Source organism: Jatropha curcas, chromosome 10 (assembly GCF_041381405.1).
Source record: "Jatropha curcas cultivar XTBG-Jc1 chromosome 10, XTBG_Jcur_1.0, whole genome shotgun sequence".
Lineage (NCBI taxonomy): Eukaryota > Viridiplantae > Streptophyta > Magnoliopsida > Malpighiales > Euphorbiaceae > Jatropha > Jatropha curcas.
The window spans coordinates 1,219,170-1,240,206 of NC_143160.1; the positions used below are offsets into that span (position 1 = coordinate 1,219,170).

Genomic DNA, 21,037 nt, shown 5'->3' on the forward strand with positions numbered 1-21,037 from the left:
GGAAAATCGAAAAGAATCAGAATTCAGAGGCAGAGCAAAAGAAGGCTGAGGAATGAGATTGTCAGTGTTGAAAATGATCAATCAGCAAAACCACTTATAAATTACTACACAACACTCTTATTGTTATTATTAAACAATTTTCACTTTTCCTTTAACGCCACGCAGTTCCCCTCTTTATTGCTTAATCATCTTCTTAATCCACGTTTTAAATTAAAACACTTCAAAAAAAAAAAAACAATTTGTTAAACATAAATACTCAACTCAGTCCCTCAGTATTTACTAAATGTTCAATTTTGCCAATTTTTAAGATATAAACTTTAAATTTCAGATGGATTTTATCTTATTTCCTGTAAAAAAAAATATTAGGATACTAAGTTTTCTAATTTTTGAATAGTAAAAGATATATTGAATAAAAATTAAGTAAAATATTTATATTCTATTGTTTTTTCTTATAAAAAAAAAGGACAAGTTTATCTTTTGAAATTCAGAGTGGTCTAAAAGTTAATTTTGGACTGAATTGAATATCTACTGAAAGTTTGAGGGTGAAATTAAATATTTAGCCAAAAATAAATAAAAGATCCTCCAAGTATTAATTGGACACTGATCTAATATGCCACCTTGTAATGTGTGAATGTCTTTAAGCGTTAAAATTTCCCAAAGTTAAAAAGACAATTTTGACATCAAACTTACATTTACGTGAAATGATAACTTAAATCATTTGGCCTATTGTCAGCGGACTTCCATAACTATAAATCCAATTTCGAAGAATTCGGAGGGGCAAAATGGAGAAAAAAAGGTGAAACATACAACAACCGCTAGTTGTCAGTTTTCTATGAAAAAAACAAGGTCCAAGAAAATAAATTAGCCAGCTCCAGCTCCAGCTCCAGCTCCAGCACAAGAGAAAAGAAAGAAACAGTCACACCTTTCATTTGAAATCCCTGTTCCTTTCACACAACGAGGTTGCACGCCTGTGCTTTTATTTCTCCTGCTCCTCTCTCTGTCTCTCTCCCAAAACCATAAAACCTCTTTTAAAGCCTCACATGAACAGAAAAGTTCACTGCCTCCTCTTAGTAAAACTTGAATACAAGAAAACCCTCTTTCTTTTCGAATAAAAGTTCAAAAATAACTATAATCTCTATAAGTTTGTCTTTTTAGTTCCAGTTAAGTTGTACATTTTCCATTTTCTATTGTATTTTGAAAATTTACAAGGGAAGTTGGTATTGTTTTTGCCAGAAAAGTCCAAACTCTCACGTCTTAATCTCTTATTCTAAACTGTCACTCTCTCTATCTAACCAATACATACCCTGCAACAAGAAAACAAAACAAGTACATTTTCAAACCAAACAAGAAAAGTTTGGTAAAAATTTTCTGTTCAAAACTCCTTTTCTCCAACCAAAAAAATCCTATTGTCTGCCAATAGGAAATGGAGTTGTTACGAATTTGTACCAATCAGTTCAATGCTTTTCAAACTCTTCTTTTCAATTAGAGTATATATAGAGAGAGCAGTAGTATAATACCATCCAAAAAAAGAAAGCTTGCTCATGAATTTGTTTTCAAGCCTTGAACTCTTTTTTTTCTTCAAATAAACACATTACCCAGAAGATCGTTCATTGCCTTTATATATCAAACCAAGGAAGGTTTTGCATGGACAAAGTATCAACAATAACGGCATTGACTGCAAGAAGGCCAAAATGGCAGTACCCACCAGCGCAACCAACACCAAGAATACTGCATTTACCTCGAAGGCCTCGCAGGAAAGCTACAGCAAAGGCTAGTGCTTCGAAATCAAGTTCATCACAAAGAGAAAGGAAAGGAAAGCTGGAGAGTTTGTTTGATCAAGAAAGAGAATTTGCAAGAGGGCTTATGCCTCTTATAATGGTACGTGGTGAAAAGGATGATGAGTGTGACGAGGAGAGGAGAGTGAGAGTGGAGGAAAGAGAAAGTGTGGTGATGGAAGAGGAGAAGTGGAGGTTTCAAGCTGAGATGTTGAGGGCAGAGTGTAATTTGTTACGGATGGAGAGAGAGATTGCTGTGAAGAAGATGGAGAGGAGAAGGGTTCAGGTGGAAAGAGCTTTAAGATCTGCTATTCAAACTTTGCTTTCTGTTAGTATCTCTCCCCTCTCTCTCTCTTTCTTTTCTATCCTGTTTTGGCGTTTTTATTTGTAGTTCAAGTAGTGTTTTTGCTTATTAAGAAATTTTTGTACAGCAATAATGACAAAGAAATTGCAAATTATACAATTGGTTCTTCACAGATGGTTGTCGAAAAGAAAATATTAAGTACTCCGTCTTCTTTTTTGTGATTGATAATCTAAAGAACAAAGTTTTAAGTTTTTAAGCATGAGAGTAGAGACTGCCTTTCCTCAAGTAAGCCTGACATACGCTACATTGTTACTGTTGTCTCTGACTGTCTAATTGTTACTTTTTTTTGAAAAAAACTGTCTAATTGTTACTTAATACTGATTAATAACTACTAAGTTTCTTTCATTTCTTTCTAATTTTTTATTTGCTGTGAGGGAAGTGAGGATTAATAGATCATCGAAGGCAGATTAAACTTCAGAAGTAAGGTGGGTCTGATCGGACGCTGAGAAATTTTTGGCAAAGAAAATGAGCAAGAAAGGGTCATCAAATTGTTTGAAAAAATTAAATATTTTGGTTCTGAAAATAAAAAGAACAGTATTCTAAATAATTGAACCAAATCCTGATTGTTTCGTGTGCCTCTATCAGTTTCATTTTTATAACTTGAATTGGTAATTGGTTTATAGGGGAGAGAAAAGTTGTGTAATGGAAAGAGAGCAAGCATGGTTTTGGAAGAAGAGATCATTGAATTGGCTGAAAAACTAGAGAAATTGCAGAGAAGGTCAAGGCATAAGTGTATAGAGGTTCGAAATTGTGGCAATTTTGATAAACAAGCCCATCTTCTTCAAAGACGGCTAGAGAAGTTTGCAGGAGAATCTGACGAGGCATGCGTGAAGGAGATTCAAGAGATGGCAGAAGCGAGTTTGTCCATCAAAACTACTTGCAGCAGCGTCAATGAAACTTCTGTTTCAAGTTTTAGCGCTAATGTAATATTGAATTTCATCGTTTATTACTATATGGAGATATATAATCTGTAATCTTTAATTGTTTCTTTCATTGCGTTTACTAACTCAACAGCTGCAAGTTACTAACTTTTAACATAAAAGAATATGCAGATGGAGATTCTAAGGAAAAAAATGGAAGGATTATCAAAGGAGCATCTGTTAGAGAGGATGGAAGAGGAATGCGGGCCAATGCTCTCTACAGCCAACACTTCTGGTTCTAGTTCTGTTGCTAATTGCAAGCGAATTGAATTACAGGAGATGTCTTCGTCGTCCATGAGACCACAGAGCAAGGTACCCTCCTTTTGTTTCTGATAATCTCTCCCGACTAGTCAATAACCATAGACTTTAGGATGGAAGGCACTTCAGGATAGATGCTGATAGATTTCCTGTGCAGGAGAGAAAGTTGTACGAGGAGAGGGCATGCTCAGGATGCTGCAAGGCTATAGTGCAAAGGGTTGTGGAGCAAGTTCGAGCTGAAACGGAGCAATGGTCTCAAATGCAAGAGATGCTGGGACAAGTAAGGGATGAGATGGAAGAATTGCAGGCTTCCAGAGATTTTTGGGAAGATCGAGCACTTGATTCTGATTATCAAATTCAATCTCTACAATCTGCAGTAAGTACCCAAATCTTACACAAAGCCACACAGTTTACCAAATTAATTGTTTCAATTAAGGTGATACAATTTCATGGATAGGTGAAAGAGTGGAGAAGGAAAGCTGTTTCTTCTGAAGCCAAGGCAAATGAGCTACAAGCTCAGGTAATGGAGCTATCCACTGAACTTGAAAAGTTGAAGAAGGAAAAGGCTAAAGAAACTATCAGGACCAAGAATCAAAAACTAAATCCACACACAGAGTCACCGAATGAGATGGAGAAAAGGGTACTGGTTTGTCGGTTGAAAGAAAATCGGCAAGCTAATTGCGGTGATGGCAGCAAGCAGAAGGAGATGTTTGCTGATGGAAGAAAAAAGTCTCACAGTCTTAATGCTTCTAAAAGATCGCCATTTAGAGAGATTGGAAACTCATCGTCCCCATTGTCAAGGCAAAATAGCAGGGCAGTTTTTCCATTGCGCTGTTCCATCCCTTCCAATTTGCAGCAAAAACTATAATCCTGTCTAATCTTAACTGAGAGAGTTACACGTGAATAGAGGAGTTTTTTGGTTATTGGACTTCTCATACTCGTTTGTGTCGCTGACAGAGAATCGTTTCTGCTTGGCAGGGAAAGTTTTCCGTCATTACTGAACGACAGTTTCCTCTCACTGTTAATGTGTCGTTTGAGCTATAGGTCAGTATAATCGAGAAAAAGGCCCAGCAATTAGCAATCTCAAAACTATAAAAAGGCCAGGTTTTGCTTAAATTGAAATGCTCGAACTTTCTTTCACATCATTCCGGTGGTTTGCTTAAACAATCCAGAGAAAGGCCCACCAATATCACCAAAGTCAGGCCCACTTAAAATAAGCCCAAATATCGTTTCAATTAAAATAAGCTTCAAAATTTTTATGTTTGAAGCTTTAATTTATATTTAACTATAATCCAAGCAACATATTTTAATTAATTATTTAAAAAATAAATTTGAAATGATATTTTATACATGAATTTTATATTTGGCTCTTGATCGAAACCTCTTTAATTACCAAAACCTTTTTACTCTTAACATAAAAAAAGAAAGAACTTAACCTGTAATCATATAATTTTCAACTGGGTAATTTTGATTTTATAAAATTGATTAATTTTATCATCCCCTCACCTGTTCTTTTGTCGGTGGTTATATACATATATATGAGTAGAGTGTGATATAATGGCAGCAAAACTATGAGAATGAAGTGATTTCCAACATTAGTCCTCTTAATTAGGCTTGTGAATGGCCAAATTTTAGGACTTATGTTCCAATCAAGCAATTAAGAATGAACATAATCAAAAAATAAAAAATGGGTATTTAATATTTTAAGTAGGTCTAACATGTGATGTTTATAAGCTAATTAAACTTATTAATTAACAACTCTCATAATGTGCACGCAAATGTTACCAATGAAAATACTTAAATGGAAAGATGGTTTGTTGAACCATGAAAATCACATGATTTAGCTGCCAACTCCGCAACTAAAACCCTCCATTTATTTAATTAGAGAAATAAATTATATAACCTCAATATCAAAAATTAAATACGTGTTTTTTTTTTTTTTTTTTTTCCGATTACAAAAGGGAAAAGATGTCAAGTCTCTAGACACAGCCTGGAGAATTCCATGTTATGAGGTTCTTTTAAAGGTAAACAAGCAATGCTCTTCCCGTTAATGTTTTATTTGTAAAGTTTAAGATCTCGTAATGTCTTTTTTCTGTTGTCAATTTACTAATAAATTTCATTTTTCAAAAGGCATTTGATTAAATTTATGAATTGTGGAAAATTGGACTTTAACTGAATAAAAAGTCCTTCATGGTGATGGTAATCTTTTCAAATTATTACTTCTTATTAGCAATACAATATGTTGGCTTTGTAAACCTAACAAAATGGCCAATCTGATCCATTTACAGTAATTTGCAATAAATTGGACAACTCACCCACAGAAATTATTTTATACGTATTTCCCATATTCAAGAACTGGTAAAAACACTATACTACACGTATAAATACTCTGCATATTCTTATAACAATTCATAGATGTATAAATATCAGTTTTTTAGCACTAAAACCAGTTTGAGTTTTGATGAACAATTTCATTAAGGTGACGAAAAACAGATTGCTTCTTTCAGAAAAGAAGCTAACAGAAGGACTGAAATATTTAGAAGCGACGTCGGTTTGGCCTTGGCAGTTTGGTTACGAGGCGAAGAAAATGAGAGCAAAGCCAATTAATTCAGGAAAAACCATTTTTATACTGTGCATTGCTAGCTTTATTGCAGGATCTTTGTTTACTACTCGATCATGGACTCGTACTTCTCCTTCTCAGCCTAAAGATCATAACCATAATAATAATATTCCACTCATTTCTCGTTATGTCAACAAGTTTCAAGAAGCTGAACGCGATTGCGATCACAAGCGTGTAAGTTTTTAAATTAAAAGTCTGAGATTGAAATCCATATATATAGCTCAGGTGAAATTTGTGTTAACATTGCATGTGTGTATGAACTGTTAGAAATTGGCTGAAGGAAAGCCTGGAGATATTATGGGAGAAGTTATGAAAACCCATCAAGCTATCAAGTGAGTTGATTAATTATTCGGCTATATTATTCTTTATTTTTGTGTTTCTCTTACGAGTATCTCCGCACTCTTTTTGGTTCGTAAACTGTCTTTCTCCATAAATATTTTTTTCACGAATCGAAGCTGATGTTCTAAGTGCATATAGGTCACTGGAGAATACAATTTCTATATTAGAAATGGAGTTAACAGCAGCTCGTACAAGTCAATACAGCGGCCAAAATTCAATTGGAAGACCTAATAATCGTACTTTGCAAAAAACATTTGTTGTAATTGGAATTAATACAGCATTTAGCAGCAGAAAGCGCCGGGACTCAGTCAGAAAAACATGGATGCCAAAAGGTAATAGTAATATACACATTATATTATATAGTTGCTGAAAAAGGATTAATTAAATTAAAATATAAAATGCAGGAGAGAAATTGAAGGAATTGGAGAAAGAGAAAGGGATAGTGATACGGTTTGTGATAGGACACAGTGCAACCGCAGGCGGTGGTGTTCTTGATAAAGCGTTGGACGCAGAAGAAGCAGAATATAACGACTTTCTTAGGCTTAAACATGTAGAGGGTTATCATCAACTCTCTACCAAAACTAGATTGTATTTTTCCACTGCTGTTTCGATTTGGGATGCTGAGTTCTACATCAAGGTTGATGATGATGTTCATGTTAATTTAGGTAATTTATTTATTTTTCTTTTGTTTATTAATGGCTCTATCTAATAAGCTAATTGATTTAAATGAAATTAATTAATTAATTATTACTGTATTTTTTAATTTGTAGGTGCTTTAGTCAGTACACTTGCAAAATACAGATCCAAGCCAAGAATATATATCGGGTGCATGAAGTCTGGACCTGTTCTCTCTCAAAAGTAAGTTTTTTATTATAATAAATATTGAAAAGTTATTTTATAATTCAAAATAATTCAATGATGAATTAGAATTATAAATATTCTCGAATCTACAAAATATGAGATGTTTCGTAATATGAGATGTTTCGTACGCTGATTTGATTTTTATTTTAACTACAGAGGGGTAAGATATCACGAACCAGAATATTGGAAATTTGGAGAAGAAGGTAACAAGTACTTCAGACATGCAACTGGCCAAATTTATGGCATCTCTAAGGACCTTGCTTCTTATATCTCCATTAACTCGTATGCTATCTTCTTTTATTATGAATATTTTCAATTTGAAATTTCAAATTTGATAATTAATTCTTTTATTATTGATATATTTTAAATTTCAAATTTCAAATGAAATCTGGTAATTCTAAATCTAAATCAATCAGAAATCTTGGCAGTCCAATATTGCATAGATATGCAAACGAAGATGTTTCTCTTGGAGCTTGGTTTATTGGCTTAGAAGTTGAACACGTGGACGAGCATTCCATGTGTTGCGGAACCCCTCCAGGTGAAAAAAACAAAACACAACAATCAATTCCTGACCGTCAGATTCTGTGATTTTGTAAAATAATAATAATTACTAGTAATTAATTGAATCGATGCTTTGTCAGCGTGTGAATGGAAGGCGCAAAATGGAAATGTGTGCGTGGCATCATTTGATTGGTCTTGCAGCGGCATATGCAAATCTGTGGAAAGAATGAAAGCGGTGCATAGTTCTTGCGGGGAAGGAGAAGGCGCTGTTTGGAATGTTAATGTTTTAAGTCAATAATAGTATTATTAATAATTAATTATATGCCAATACTTTAAATTCAAAAATAAGATTGATAGCTAACTTTTTATCTTTGATTATAATTTTTTTTAACCACTTTTGAGTTGATTTTTTCCTATCATTTCTGTCATTTGAGTGTAATTAAGTTTATTAGTTACTAAATTGATTGCCACTGTATTAAGGCAAAATATAGTAATTTGATTCATATTGAATAAATTTTCAACATTTTGTTACGTATAAATTTCATTTTCTGAATGATTTGAATTTCTATAATTTGTTTAGAATTTTAACTAATTTAAACACTAATTTTTAAAATTAAAATCGAATTATAGTCATTTATAATCTTAAATAATAATTTGAAATAATTTTGGTAAGAATTCGACAAAATATATTTTGTTCCCATATATGTTCTAATCTATAATTAACTATTAATCATTAAAAAAAAAAAAGACAGAAATGTGAAAACATGTATGAAAACTTTGATATTGCAAAACAAACAAATTCATAAAGAAAATAATACTGTTATTATCAATCTAAACTAAAGAGAATAATAAAATTATTTTGAAGATGATAACACAACAACTAATTTTATCCTAAACAATAATTGGTTCATAATATTACTATTACAAAACAATATAGCTAAACAATAATTGCTTCTTCCGCATGATGCCAACACCATTATTTATTTATTAAAAGAAAAGCTGAAAGTAGCTTGGAAAGGCTAGAAGATGGTCAAAACACAATAAATCCTTTCTCCTTTAAGCTTTCCACAGTTTCCTTTATGCTCACCTTGAGAGGAATGAAGTCAATACCCAGGCGTTTAGCCTTTTCCTTAGACACCTCATATGTTGGAACATAAGGCTTATCGTCCGCACACCTGTAAAATTTTGCCATCAAGGAACCCAATTTATCATCCATGGCTAAAACAACAGAATAACTGATAGATACATTGCTATAATGTGTATAATGTGATTAAAACTGTGTAAGAAAAGTGATTAATGAATCGCCATTGCAATATAAACACCTTTGGAAAAGAAAATAAAATGTGGAAGAAAGACATACTTTTCTGGAAATTGGAAATCGGGGTAAAGCTCACGCAAAGTATCCACCACCTTTGAGTAGTGTGCAACTGTCTCAACCAAACAGTAACGTCCACTTGCTGACGGAATCTCAAAAGCTTGAATATGTGCATTAGCAACATCCTTAACATTTACCCATCCAAAAGTTGCATTGGGGAAAGTTTGTACTCCTATAATCAATAAGAGGTGAGCAAAATAAGCATATGCGCTCCAGAGAGAGAAAAACGCATTGCTATTATAGAAATCCTAAGACTATTATTTCTTGACAATTTTCCCCGCCGTGTTACAGCATTAGACATTTTCAAAAGGGACAATTATATCTTAATTGCTACATTGATTTGATAGATTAACTTATAATATTTAAAGGAATGATAAATACGATCCCTTTATTATAGAGGTTCTATTCAAAATTCTGTCTGATTAAATTCTATACTTGATCTTTCTCAAGGGATTAGATACTGACTTTATGTAGATTGTACTGATATTATTCAGATAGTAATGAGACAAACAAATACCTTTCATCAAGCTTAATACAGCAGCAGCACTTGTATTAAGTGTTGGCTGTAGAAGAGGACCAATCACCATTGCTGGATTTATAGCAACCAGGTCTATATCTTTCTCTTTTGCAAATTTCCAAGCGGCATCCTCAGCCAAGGTCTTTGAGACTACGTACCAAAGCTAAAAGCAAAAACAAAACAAGGAAAGATCACAAAGAAATTTTATATTTTGGACAATTAACATGGCAGAAATAGTGTTATGATATATCAAAACTGAGCACCAAAAAGGTATGGCAGAAATCATTTGCAGGCAATTTCGAAATTGAAATGATGGCCGCTGGATCTCTCCTTTCTTTGGCATGGGTTTTTAACTTCTAATTTTTTGGTATGAGAATTCAGATTTTCATTAGAAGGCTTTATAACCAAACACAAATCACTATACACACTAAAGGGATGCCATTCATGCATTAAAACAAGAAGACCATTTGCAAGGCAAGCAATCTGCAAGGTCTAACACAGTATGAACATCAAAGTATCATCTTCTACTAAAAAAAAAAATTAAAAGTACTTATTCAGATTTTATTCTTTTGAAAACCTCCTGTTGCATTCCTTCTAAATAAATGGAAAAATACGGAGGGATCTGTTAAGATCTTGGTTAAATAAATGGAAAAAGGAAGAATTTTCCTTGTCTGAGCAAGACTATTGTTAACCAATTCAAATTCAACTGATCCTGCTACTGCATAGCAAATCCTGGCCACTGAAAGCACACGCTAAATTGGAAATGCAACAAAAATCTAAGAAGGAATTGATGAGCCAAGTCAGCTTCACTTCCTGTTTTTATCTAAACCTCAAATTCTAAAACAATGAAAGTCATGAAACAAAAAAAAGTAGCATCTACAATAGAAAGATAAAATCAAAATGTTTCCCGTTCAATCCAAAACCATAATGCTGATTCCATCAATCTCGTAGAAGAAAAGAAACTTGAAGGAAGACCTCCACGTTTCTAAACCTCATCTGCAAATTGAATATGTTGCCACCCTCATCCACTACTTGTGCCTCTCTCTCTCTCTCTCTCTCTCTCTCTCTCCCTGTTTATGCCAACCCCAGCCCACTCTTATGGACGCTAAAATATTTATTCTACCAGAGGCTTAACTAGCTAAAAAAGAACTGTACGAAGCCAGCCCATGTTAGTAGATAGCCAGGGTTTGGTTTATATTACAGAAAGTAATAACAGTAGATGATAACCCTCCTGGGCAAGATTTGGAGATCATAATGCAAGCAATCAGTTACCAGATAGATGACTTAGCATGTGTCCGCACCTTATTTTCCTTGCAAAATTCTGGATCAGAAAACCAAGTTTCATCCACAACTACCTCTGGAGTTCGAGGCTTTCCATTATAATTAACTGCAGCGATAGAAGATGTCAAGACAACTCGTTTGACTGAAGGAGTTCTTGCACAAGAATTAAGAACATTTAGTGTTCCCTTCACTGCAGGATCAATTAATTCTGTCTGAAATGAAAAAACTATTAGAAAAGAAGTCTTGCTGACGCATGAAACAAAACAACAAAGGGCTACCAATAGATAGATATATAATAAAGTTGCATATTGGTTATTTTGAACATTTGTAACACTTGATAGAAAAGACACCATAATGGCTGCTCTTAGAATACACTTCGAGATTTCATCTATCTACTAACTTTTCATTATCGAATGAAAAGGTGCTAATCATGAAATACACGCATTCACAGTCCTGATTATGAAGAAAGATAAATGTGCCAATACTCATGAGGTATCATTAAGTTTCCTTCCTTAATTTCAGCAAAAATAAGGACCTGAGTATACAAAAAACACCAACGCTTGCTTAGAAGCAAGATTGTAAGTCTAACCTGTGGATCTGTAACGTCATGGAAAAAGGGAGATGCAGTATGGAAAACACCTTCACACCCTTCAATTGCAGCATCAAAGGAACCTTCTTCCAATAGGTTTGCTTTAAACAGCTGAAGTCTCTCTTGAGCTCCTTCAAGTGCAGTCAAGTGTTCCACCTTCTTGGGATCATCTGCAGAAATAACAGAAAACAATCAACAATTTGCTCAAACAGCTAGCTGTTCTCTGTTGCTGCTTTGCAATCAGTATATTTTTGTTTGTATGCATCCATGAAGGAAAATATAAGTGTGCTCATCCTGTCATTACCAACCAAACAGGCCCAACCTCGTGAGAAAACAGCATCTTGGTTTCTCTTAAAGTATAGAGGAAGAGATGCTTTGTAGAGTAAAGTATTCTTCGTATTTAACACATAATAGGCCCAACCATATTTCCGTTTTTTGTCAATTGCGGTAACCATACGCACCCTAAAAGAACGTTCAAGCGTGTGATTAAGGATTCAGATTCAACCAATTTTTTATATTAAACAATTAGTTACGTGTAGAAAATTTTAAATAATCCACAAATAGTTCTTTCCTCCAACCTAACCGCAGGAAATTATTCTCAACTATCTCAATCTGTGACAGAATTTTGTAATATCTACCTACTTCAACAATATTATTAAGAAAATGCATGAGAGAAGAAGTTTCCCGGAGCTTTATAACTTACAATCTGTTAAATTAATTGGCCATTAGTTTATACAGTGATCTAACCGTAATCAAAATAGCACGATGAAGATAAATGAGAAAGAAAAAATCGGATGTAGGGAGAGATGATGAATACCGACCTGGATTACGAACAGAGGCTTTGACGGTGTAGCCACGGAGGAGGAGGAACTTCACGAGCCATGAGGCAATGTAACCGGAAGCTCCAGTCACGCAAACGATCTTCCCTGCTCCGCTGCTCATTTTCGTTTTCTCTTCTACTCCCACTTGCTCGTTCAGTTTGGAAGGTATCTTTTCCTTCAGTTGGCTCATGCTCTTTAAATAGGCAAATGTCTGTCCTCTTTTGTAACGGCAAGTCTGTGAGCTCACCGAATAGTCGTGTGTCATACCATACGAAATCGTAGCCCGGCTAGGTATGCCGTAAGCATTGACGTATGCGAATGAATAACTCGCTGCCGCTGGTGGCTCTAATTTGATTGGAGTAGATAATGCCATGTGACGCCCAATCGACAGCAATTATCGGGGAAAGGCTTATTTGAACCGAGGAAACGACAGGGCTAATTTGCCGTTTCTTTTATATTTTTTAAACAATTTCATTTATGTTTACGCCACCTAATACGTTAACTAATGTGATTTGTTACGCCACCTGCTACGTTAACTAGAGATGACTCGTGGTCACGTTAACCGGTTATGATCGTATGCTTTAAATAACAAAAGTCAGTTACATAACTTGTGTTTTCATAATTTTTATATAATAAAATATAATTTTCCATGTTAATTTGTCAATTTTTTTATTTTTTTTATTTTTCAAATATGAATAATGAATTCTTCCAAAAGTTTCGATCTTTCTTTTCTTTAGGTGCATGGTAATCATTATGACTATATATTTTTACTATTTTCTATAAATTTGATTATTTCGATTCAAAATTTCATGGAAAAATGTAATTCAATTCTCAAAACTATACAATTTTTATAACAAAAAATAAAGGATTTTGCAACTTAATTTGTAAGATTTTTTATTTATTTTTCTCCTTTCAAATAAGCATCATGAACATTTTCCATAGTTTCATAGTATTTTTGTTATTTTAGCTACAATAATAATAATAATATTATTATTATAATTATTTGCTCTCACTATCTCCTATCACTTTGAAAATTTTTTGCCAAAACTCTAAAAATGTTTGGTTCAATTTTTTCATGCAACTAACATCTTCTTTTAGAAGTCTCATTCAGTAAATTAATTGCATTTTAAAATTCTTTTTCTATTATGTTTAGACCATATTAAATTTATAAAAATAATTATGAATAATTTTATTTTCAAATTAATACTTTTAGGCCATTATTTTTATAGTTATTTAAAAATAATAAATAAGTATTAAATATTATTATTCAAAAATAATTAATATTTTTATTTATATTGCACATTAATATCTATATTTATATAGTTGTATCCTAATGATTATATTTAGACTTAGGCTACCTGAAAATTGGGTAATCGTTTGAAATGTTTCTAAACTGTAATAATACATTAGACAGCGAAGAGATAAGTATTTTGCGTGGTTGATAGCAGTCTCACAAAAAAACAAATCTAATTTCCTATATATCAATTTCAATTGTTCATTATACATTTTGCTGACTTTCTTTTAGATTTCAGCATCAATTTAATTCTAAAATCTAAAATTTTAACTATGTATTTTTAAATATTGAAATATTATTTTAACCATTGGTACATTTTCAAAAGCTTAAAAGAAGGAAAACAAAATGAAATCTAGATGTTATTTTCATACTGTGGCACGAGGAACACAAGTGCTTACTTTATTTTATGATGGCTTTATGGAATAAGAAGTAAAGTTGGAGACTAAGTGTGACATCCCTACCCGGCAAAGCGATTCTAAGAGGGCGGGTAGAGCGAAGCTCCTGGCTAGCTTCTAGGATGGCAGGCTAGCTAGGGTAGTAGAATGCGGGACACAGGAATGAATCGAATTATATATCGAAGGAGGAAACTAATCATTAGAGGCGCCTTTTGGTGGAATGACTGGAGAGTTGGAAGAACTCCAGGATTAAGAGTGCTCGTTTAACAGAAATCTCAGGATGGGTGACCTCCTGGGAAGTTTCTCATTTCACCTGCGGGACAAAACCGTGAGGTGTAGGGCGTCCGTGAACTACACCAAAGCGGACAATTCCTCTTGTGATTAGAGTCGGGGCGTGACACTAAGACACCCACCCACTATTTCTTTCTTTCTTTTTTTCTTTTTTTTCTTTTTTTTCTTTTTTTGTGAGATAACCCTATATTTGGAACATGATTATTAAGTATGCTCACATTTACAAAATTAAATTAGCCTTTAAAATATTTCCAACGTTATTAAATTTATCCTCACCAATGGACTTCACTCTCTCTTATTATAATATGGTGGTGGGTTGGTGGCTCTAAGAATGTTGATGTTTTGGACACGAGGAAATTGAAAATGATGCCATCATATTCATCCATTGATATATAATTAATGTAGATTTGATGGACTTGTTTCAAATAACTCTCTGTCTCTCTAGTTATTTGATTTCATAAACACAGCCACTCCCTGATATGTATCTCTTTTATCAAAACAAGAATCGACAAACAAGAGGAAATTAAGGTGAGAGACAGTCGAATAGAGAGATAACCAGTAATGGCTACTCTGCTAATTATACCTTTGAATACTCTGAAAACCACTCTACCACCTATCCATGAACGTTTCTTGCCAATTTTTAAACTCAGCAAATCTAAATCTTTCATCTTCCAAAGCAAACTCTTTTCACTAAACCCTAAAACTCTCATCAAATGCTCATCATCTGTGTCACGTCTAACTCCACAACTAGACGACGAAACCCTAGTTTATAACCAAGAAGACGAGAGGCCTCTAAGCCAAATTTGGAAAGAAATTCAAGGCTGCAATGACTGGGAAGGACTTTTAGACCCAATGAACTCTCATTTACGCAAAGAAATCATTCGGTACGGAGAATTCGCTCAGACATGTTACGATTCTTTCGATTTCGATCCTCACTCCAAGTATTGTGGCACGTGCAAATATCAAGGCGCTCATTTCTTTGATAAACTTGACATGCAAGGACATGGTTATCAAATAAGTAGGTATCTTTATGCGACTTCAAATATTAATCTTCCAAATTTCTTTCAAAAATCTAAACTAAGCAGCGTTTGGAGTATCCATGCAAATTGGATGGGTTACGTTGCTGTTTCCACCGATGAAGAAGAAATCCAACGGCTAGGCCGTCGCGATATAGTTATAGCATGGAGAGGTACAGTTACTTATCTTGAATGGATATATGATCTCAAAGACATACTTTGCTCTGCAAATTTCACTAACGATCCATCAATAAAGATCGAATTGGGTTTTTATGATTTATACACCAAGAAAGAAAACTCTTGCAAGTATTGCACATTTTCTGCTCGTGAACAAGTTTTAGCTGAGATTAAAAGGCTTCTTGATTATTATAGAGGCGAAGAAATTAGTATTACAATTACGGGTCATAGCTTAGGAGCAGCTTTGGCTATATTAAGTGCCTATGATATTGCAGAAATGAAGGTTAATTACATGGATGATAAAACTAAAATTCCCATCACTGTCTACTCTTTTTCGGGCCCTCGAGTTGGAAATTTAAAGTTTAAAGAAAGATGCGAAGAGCTTGATGTTAAGGTGTTAAGAGTGATTAATGTGCATGACAAGGTACCAAAAGTACCAGGAATATTTGCTAATGAAAAATTTCAATTTCAAAAATACGTAGAGGAGACAATGTCATTTCCATGGAGCTATGCACATGTTGGTGTAGAACTTGCATTAGATCATACACATAGTCCATTTTTAAGACCAACAAACGACCTGGGTTGTGCTCATAATCTTGAAGTCCATTTGCATTTAGTAGATGGGTATCATGGGAAAGGAAGAAAGTTCGTTTTAGCGACAAAAAGAGATATTGCATTAGTTAACAAGAGTTGTGATTTCTTGAGAAGTGAATATGGTGTGCCACCGCATTGGCGGCAAGATGAGAATAAAGGGATGATCAGAAATAGAGAAGGGCGATGGGTGGTGCCGGATAGGCCTAGAGTGGAGGCACATCGAGCTGATACGGCCCACCACCTTGAACAAGTGCTCAAGACTAAAGCAAACTCCTCTTAAGTGGAAGCACTTTGAAAGTTTGAATTTGATGTGGTAACCACTACGAACTTTGCGTGTGTGCGTGTCTGGGCCTTATCTCCTCAGTGTCCTATATATGTATGTATGTATGTACATAAATGTGATAGATCGTCCTTGTGCTATAAAATATATATAATACTTATATATATTAAAGAGGAAGAATGGTATGGACCCTGAGCACTAGTGTCAATTTTCTCTTTTGGTCTAGTACGCTGAGGACCATCTCAATTCTACACCCACCATTTTTGTTACTTACTAGAATGCTGCCCAACACACGACTATCATACACATGATGAATGCCACTTACAAGGTTCTGACCACCGATAAATTAGGACACATGTCACGTGTGTGTACATATAATCATGTTGTTTTTGTGTATATCCAAAGTAGGAGACACACACTAGTCATGCGTGTGTATCATATATCAATACATTAATCAATACAGAAAGGAAAGTGAACCAATTAGGTTTTTTCACTAATGTGATAAGTGAAATGTCTCGAATTTAAATTCTCTCGACTATAAAAATTTTCAACAATTTAGTAAATTAAGAGGAGGATTATTCTTGTTGTGTAGCTCATCATGATGAATTTAGTATATTATTACCATGTGTTTCATTTATAGGCTGCACAAAAAATATGCAAGGATTAGAACTTGAGCACTTACAATAATCACTTCCTTGTTAGTGACCCAAGTAGTTGTAATGGAATCATGATTTGTACATCTTAAGCTCCATTAATTAAATGATTTTGATGTTAATTAGAATTAATTAAATATCAAACTCCTCATAATGAAAGTTTGAAATGATTGCTTATTTGCTTTTCACCATATTGCAAGTTTCCAACTAGAGAAAAAGTGGGGCTGAATTGATTATGGTTGCCCATGATCCATCGTAGTGGCTAGTTTAGACATCTTAACCTTTTTTTTTTTTTTTTTTCTAAGACGCAGAGATATTTTATTTAATATTTCCACAAGAGTGGCAGTAAATATAATAATAAAAATCCAATCTCATGTCCCCGTAATTTGATAAGCATAAAGGCTAGCTAGGTTGCGTGGACCCCGTAAAGGTGAGGCTTGGCCTTATAGAATGACAAGCACCGACTGCCTTAGCGTGGGTTTTTCTACTGGGCTTTCTGATACTGGGCTTTGGCCTCATAAAATCCATAAAAAGCATCGGTTCACGTTGTCGGACTCGGACATAGCATATAAATGATAAAACAAAATTGGCGGTCTATTCAAACTTCAAACTTGAAAAAGGGCAAAAAAAAAAAAAAAAAAAGAAATAAATAAAATAAAAATAATGGATCACTGGACATTTGGACTCTGAGAGTCTGAGTTCCCAACTTCTTGGAAGTCAGCAGCCTACAACGGCGCTCTTCTCGACTCTTCAAAAAAACTCAGCCTATTTTCTTAAGCCATTCTTTTTATTATTATTATTTTATTTTCGGACCATCTAATATCCAAAATCTATTAATTAGAGTTTGAATATTTAAAAAAACTTTATATCTCATGTTCAAATGTAATACTTCTAATTGAAGAAAACAATTTTTTTTTTTCAAAAGGAGGAAAAAAAAAAAGATTTTTGTTACCCAGCCCATCCCTCGAGTATTCTATTTTTCAAAGTGGGATTTTTGTTAGAAATAAACTATGTAAATAAAATATAAATAGAAATATATTTTTTAATTAAAAAATGTGAGAAAACTATCAAATAAAAATTTATTTTTCTCTAGGACAAATAAATTTAGAATCTCTCTAAATTGAAAGAAAAAATAAAGAAATTATTATTTAATGTAACATATAATTTATTATTTTATTTCTTTCATTATTTCAGTTTATTCCTTTCCAAATGAAATTTTATAAGAAAACAAAAGCGTATGTCCTTCATTGTTTTCTCTCTTATTTTCTTTTCTGAGTATCCAAACGTAGCATAAGAATATTCTTTCGCGCATGTAACTGTGTTTTGCTACAATTTTCTGCTCCGTTTGCAATTATTAGGACATGTTGAATCAACCTATCGAATTTTAATCCCATTCCTAAATGCATTCTCATATTTAATCAAAGAATTAGTTAATATATATAAAATAAAATTTATTATTTATCAATTAGATAAAAGTTTAATATTATAATTTAATTTAGATAAACATACAAGACATCTTCCGCCCAAATTGAATCGTCCTCTAATGTAGATAGCCGGTGAGCCACAAAAATATGTTTGCTTCAGTATATGAACGAAACGACAGCTTGCAAATAAATTGTAATTGCAATGAGCTGTCCAAACTAGGAAAGGTCAAGCTGCTGTTTTTTTTTTTTTTTTAATAATTGAATATATGATATTGAAAATAAGATCGTTCTCCTTTTCTTGCATCGTGTAGCTTATTTTTTATTTAAAAAAAAGATAAAATATTATCTCAATAATATTTTTGTTGGATTTGAAAAAAAATATTCTCAAGCAATGAATGGTATATCTAACAATCTGTTACTGATATTATTTTTATGCTTTAAATGAATTATTATAATAACGGTGAAAAAAAATATAGCATTCATATTATTAAGAAAAAAAAAGTTAAAAATCCTTAATGTATGATAATAAATTGTTAGGAAAAATGCCACCTAATGTTAGGTAACATCCTTTTTTGTCTTTTTCTTTAAAATTTCTAGGAAATTTAACTGAGAAAAATCCAAATTCAGGTTTATGATAGACTTATGAAAATAACATAAAAAATAAAAAAGAAACTTCTCAAGTGATGTTTGGATTGGAGGTGTAGAAGGTGTTGTTTTAGATATTTGGAGCTTTGTGCATTAAATTTATTGACACTGTCTTTCTTTTTTTTTTTTTATTCACGAGAAAATATAACAGGACGAATGAGATTTCTCTTTGATAAATAAAGATACTTTCAATAAAATGCATTTTTCGATAATTAAATTTATGTTCTCACATTCACGGAGATTTATGCCGCTTACTACTCTAATCGATGCATTGTTGGTAAAGATATTTGCATGTTAATAGTATGTATTTTAAAATAAATGATAGAACTTTGATTTGAATTTATAGTTGAAGTGGGAAATTGTAAAACAAACAATGTGACATCAAATTCAAAATCATCTTTTAATAAATATTTATTTAAATGGATTATATATTTACCTTTATTCTATATGTAAAATTTCAATGTGTGTTTTCTTGGATCTAAATTATAATCTTCCTTTCTTTTTAATTTTATTTAATTCAAATTATATGTTATTTTTGTATTATTTTTATCTGGAGAGTATATGGTTTAAACATAATCTAAATCTATTATCTAATTCACTTTTAATACAAAAATTAAAATAAAAAAATAAAAAAAATAAAATGTATAAAAAACACATTATACAAATTTTTTTTTTTTTTACAATCTGATACTGTACAATGAATATTGTACAATTCAATCTGCACTACGTATAGAAAAGATGGAGAGAGAGAGAGAGAGATGTGACTTTCTTTTGGGCCGTAACGCTGTAGTGAATTTGATGACCATAAAGGCATCAAAATGTAAACCCCAGCCACCAACTTCCCCTGCCGCGCACCGATTGATATCACGCGCCAATAGAGATGTGGTTGCACGCTCCATTAGACTTAACTGTCTTTTTCGTATTTTTTAAACACAGTATTTAAATTTTAATTTATTTTATAATTAATTATTCTAAATGAATGTTATTATAAAGTTGGCTTAATTTCAGTGTATGAAAAAGTATTGATTTATTTGTTTAGTTAAAACTAAAAAATTTTAATTTATTTCGTAAAAAAATTATATAAAAAGAAGAAATGAGTCAATAATAATGAAATGATTTAACTCTAATATTAAAGATGATACAACTAAAGTAATTTAATTATTTTTAATAGAAATTGGTTAATATTTTAATTTAAGTAATATATTTATTTTTTATAAAAAATTTAGCTTTAAATTATGTCTGAACAATATTTTAAACTCCATTAAATGAATTAGACTTAATATAGAAAACCTTAACGTTAGTATTGTTGTTAAAATCACACCGTTATGCTTATTAGACTGTTTTCCTCCGCAACCTATGACCAAAATGGGTTCCTACCTACCCATAGAATATAGTAATAACATGTGCACATGTCTTTGTATTATTTTGAGCATATAGATCCAAATATTTTTGTTAAGAGAAAAACATAGATCTAAATCAGATAACCTTGTATAGGTGTGATTAAAAAAATAATGTACCATATTAGAGTCTTTTTTAACAAAAAAAAAAAAGAAGCATATAGATCTAAATTTTCTTAAGAAAAAAAAAAAACATAGATCCAAACCAGAGAAATTTGTACATCCGTTAAAAAATAATAAAATATATTAATTTATAATATTAAGTTTTTTTTAACGAAAAGACAAAAAACTCAAAATGTAAATCGTTGAATTTATATTATTTTGTTTATATATAACTATTATTATTCGAAAGCTCATTAGATTTTTTGACCATGAACAATTTAAATATTGAAGTCCCAAAAGGGTAACTCTTTGGATTTTTTTTTTTTTGTATAATTAAGCACGGCATGTAATTCTCTTTAGGTATAAAATGTAACAATTTTTTATTTTTTCAATAAGATTTATTTTTAAGGGATTGAATTTGCATGTTTTACAAAATTGAGATCGGTTAAGGAAAAGGGGTTACTCTAATTTTTCCTTTTCACTTCTATTTTATTTTGTAGAAGATATTTTGATGGGACCAACTAGTATAAAAGAAAATAATAACAAAA

General features: G+C 32.4%; 4 protein-coding genes across 7 annotated transcripts; 3 read left to right on the plus strand and 1 right to left on the minus strand.

The window, feature by feature from the left end:
- The first annotated feature begins 1,052 nt into the window (after nucleotides 1–1,052).
- On the plus strand, nucleotides 1,053–4,457 carry LOC105648294 (myosin-like protein). 2 transcript variants are annotated; one of them, XM_020685020.3, is made up of 5 exons: nucleotides 1,053–2,103; nucleotides 2,763–3,062; nucleotides 3,183–3,371; nucleotides 3,475–3,693; nucleotides 3,775–4,457. In XM_020685020.3, exons 1-5 carry the CDS (start codon nucleotides 1,645–1,647, stop codon nucleotides 4,183–4,185), a joined length of 1,578 nt encoding a protein of 525 aa, XP_020540679.1. In that variant the 5' UTR covers nucleotides 1,053–1,644; the 3' UTR covers nucleotides 4,186–4,457. The 2 variants fall into 2 exon arrangements, with proteins under 2 accessions (XP_020540679.1, XP_012090023.1); XM_012234633.4 differs by having other exon boundaries at nucleotides 1,061–2,103; nucleotides 3,192–3,371.
- Nucleotides 4,458–5,202: 745 nt separating this feature from the next.
- LOC105648810 (putative beta-1,3-galactosyltransferase 8) lies at nucleotides 5,203–8,019 on the plus strand. 3 transcript variants are annotated; one of them, XM_020685021.3, is made up of 9 exons: nucleotides 5,203–5,341; nucleotides 5,825–6,111; nucleotides 6,205–6,269; nucleotides 6,415–6,608; nucleotides 6,681–6,941; nucleotides 7,047–7,134; nucleotides 7,294–7,419; nucleotides 7,554–7,675; nucleotides 7,779–8,019. In XM_020685021.3, exons 2-9 carry the CDS (start codon nucleotides 5,905–5,907, stop codon nucleotides 7,934–7,936), a joined length of 1,221 nt encoding a protein of 406 aa, XP_020540680.1. In that variant the 5' UTR covers nucleotides 5,203–5,341; nucleotides 5,825–5,904; the 3' UTR covers nucleotides 7,937–8,019. The 3 variants fall into 3 exon arrangements, with proteins under 3 accessions (XP_020540680.1, XP_089582710.1, XP_012090708.2); XM_089726584.1 differs by having other exon boundaries at nucleotides 5,230–5,341; nucleotides 5,811–6,111; XM_012235318.4 differs by lacking the exon at nucleotides 5,203–5,341 and having other exon boundaries at nucleotides 5,764–6,111; nucleotides 7,566–7,675.
- Nucleotides 8,020–8,437: 418 nt separating this feature from the next.
- Nucleotides 8,438–12,408, minus strand: LOC105648295 (NAD(P)-binding Rossmann-fold superfamily protein). The gene is made up of 6 exons (XM_012234634.4): nucleotides 12,222–12,408; nucleotides 11,401–11,570; nucleotides 10,832–11,023; nucleotides 9,531–9,693; nucleotides 8,999–9,185; nucleotides 8,438–8,813 (listed from the first exon to the last, which is right to left on the minus strand). Exons 1-6 carry the CDS (start codon nucleotides 12,340–12,342, stop codon nucleotides 8,669–8,671), a joined length of 978 nt encoding a protein of 325 aa, XP_012090024.1. The 5' UTR covers nucleotides 12,343–12,408; the 3' UTR covers nucleotides 8,438–8,668.
- A 2,115-nt stretch (nucleotides 12,409–14,523) lies between these two features.
- LOC105648297 (alpha/beta-Hydrolases superfamily protein) lies at nucleotides 14,524–16,448 on the plus strand. The gene has a single exon (XM_012234637.4). The coding sequence runs from the start codon at nucleotides 14,763–14,765 to the stop codon at nucleotides 16,266–16,268; it is 1,506 nt and encodes a 501-aa protein (XP_012090027.1). The 5' UTR covers nucleotides 14,524–14,762; the 3' UTR covers nucleotides 16,269–16,448.
- The last annotated feature ends 4,589 nt before the right edge of the window (nucleotides 16,449–21,037 follow it).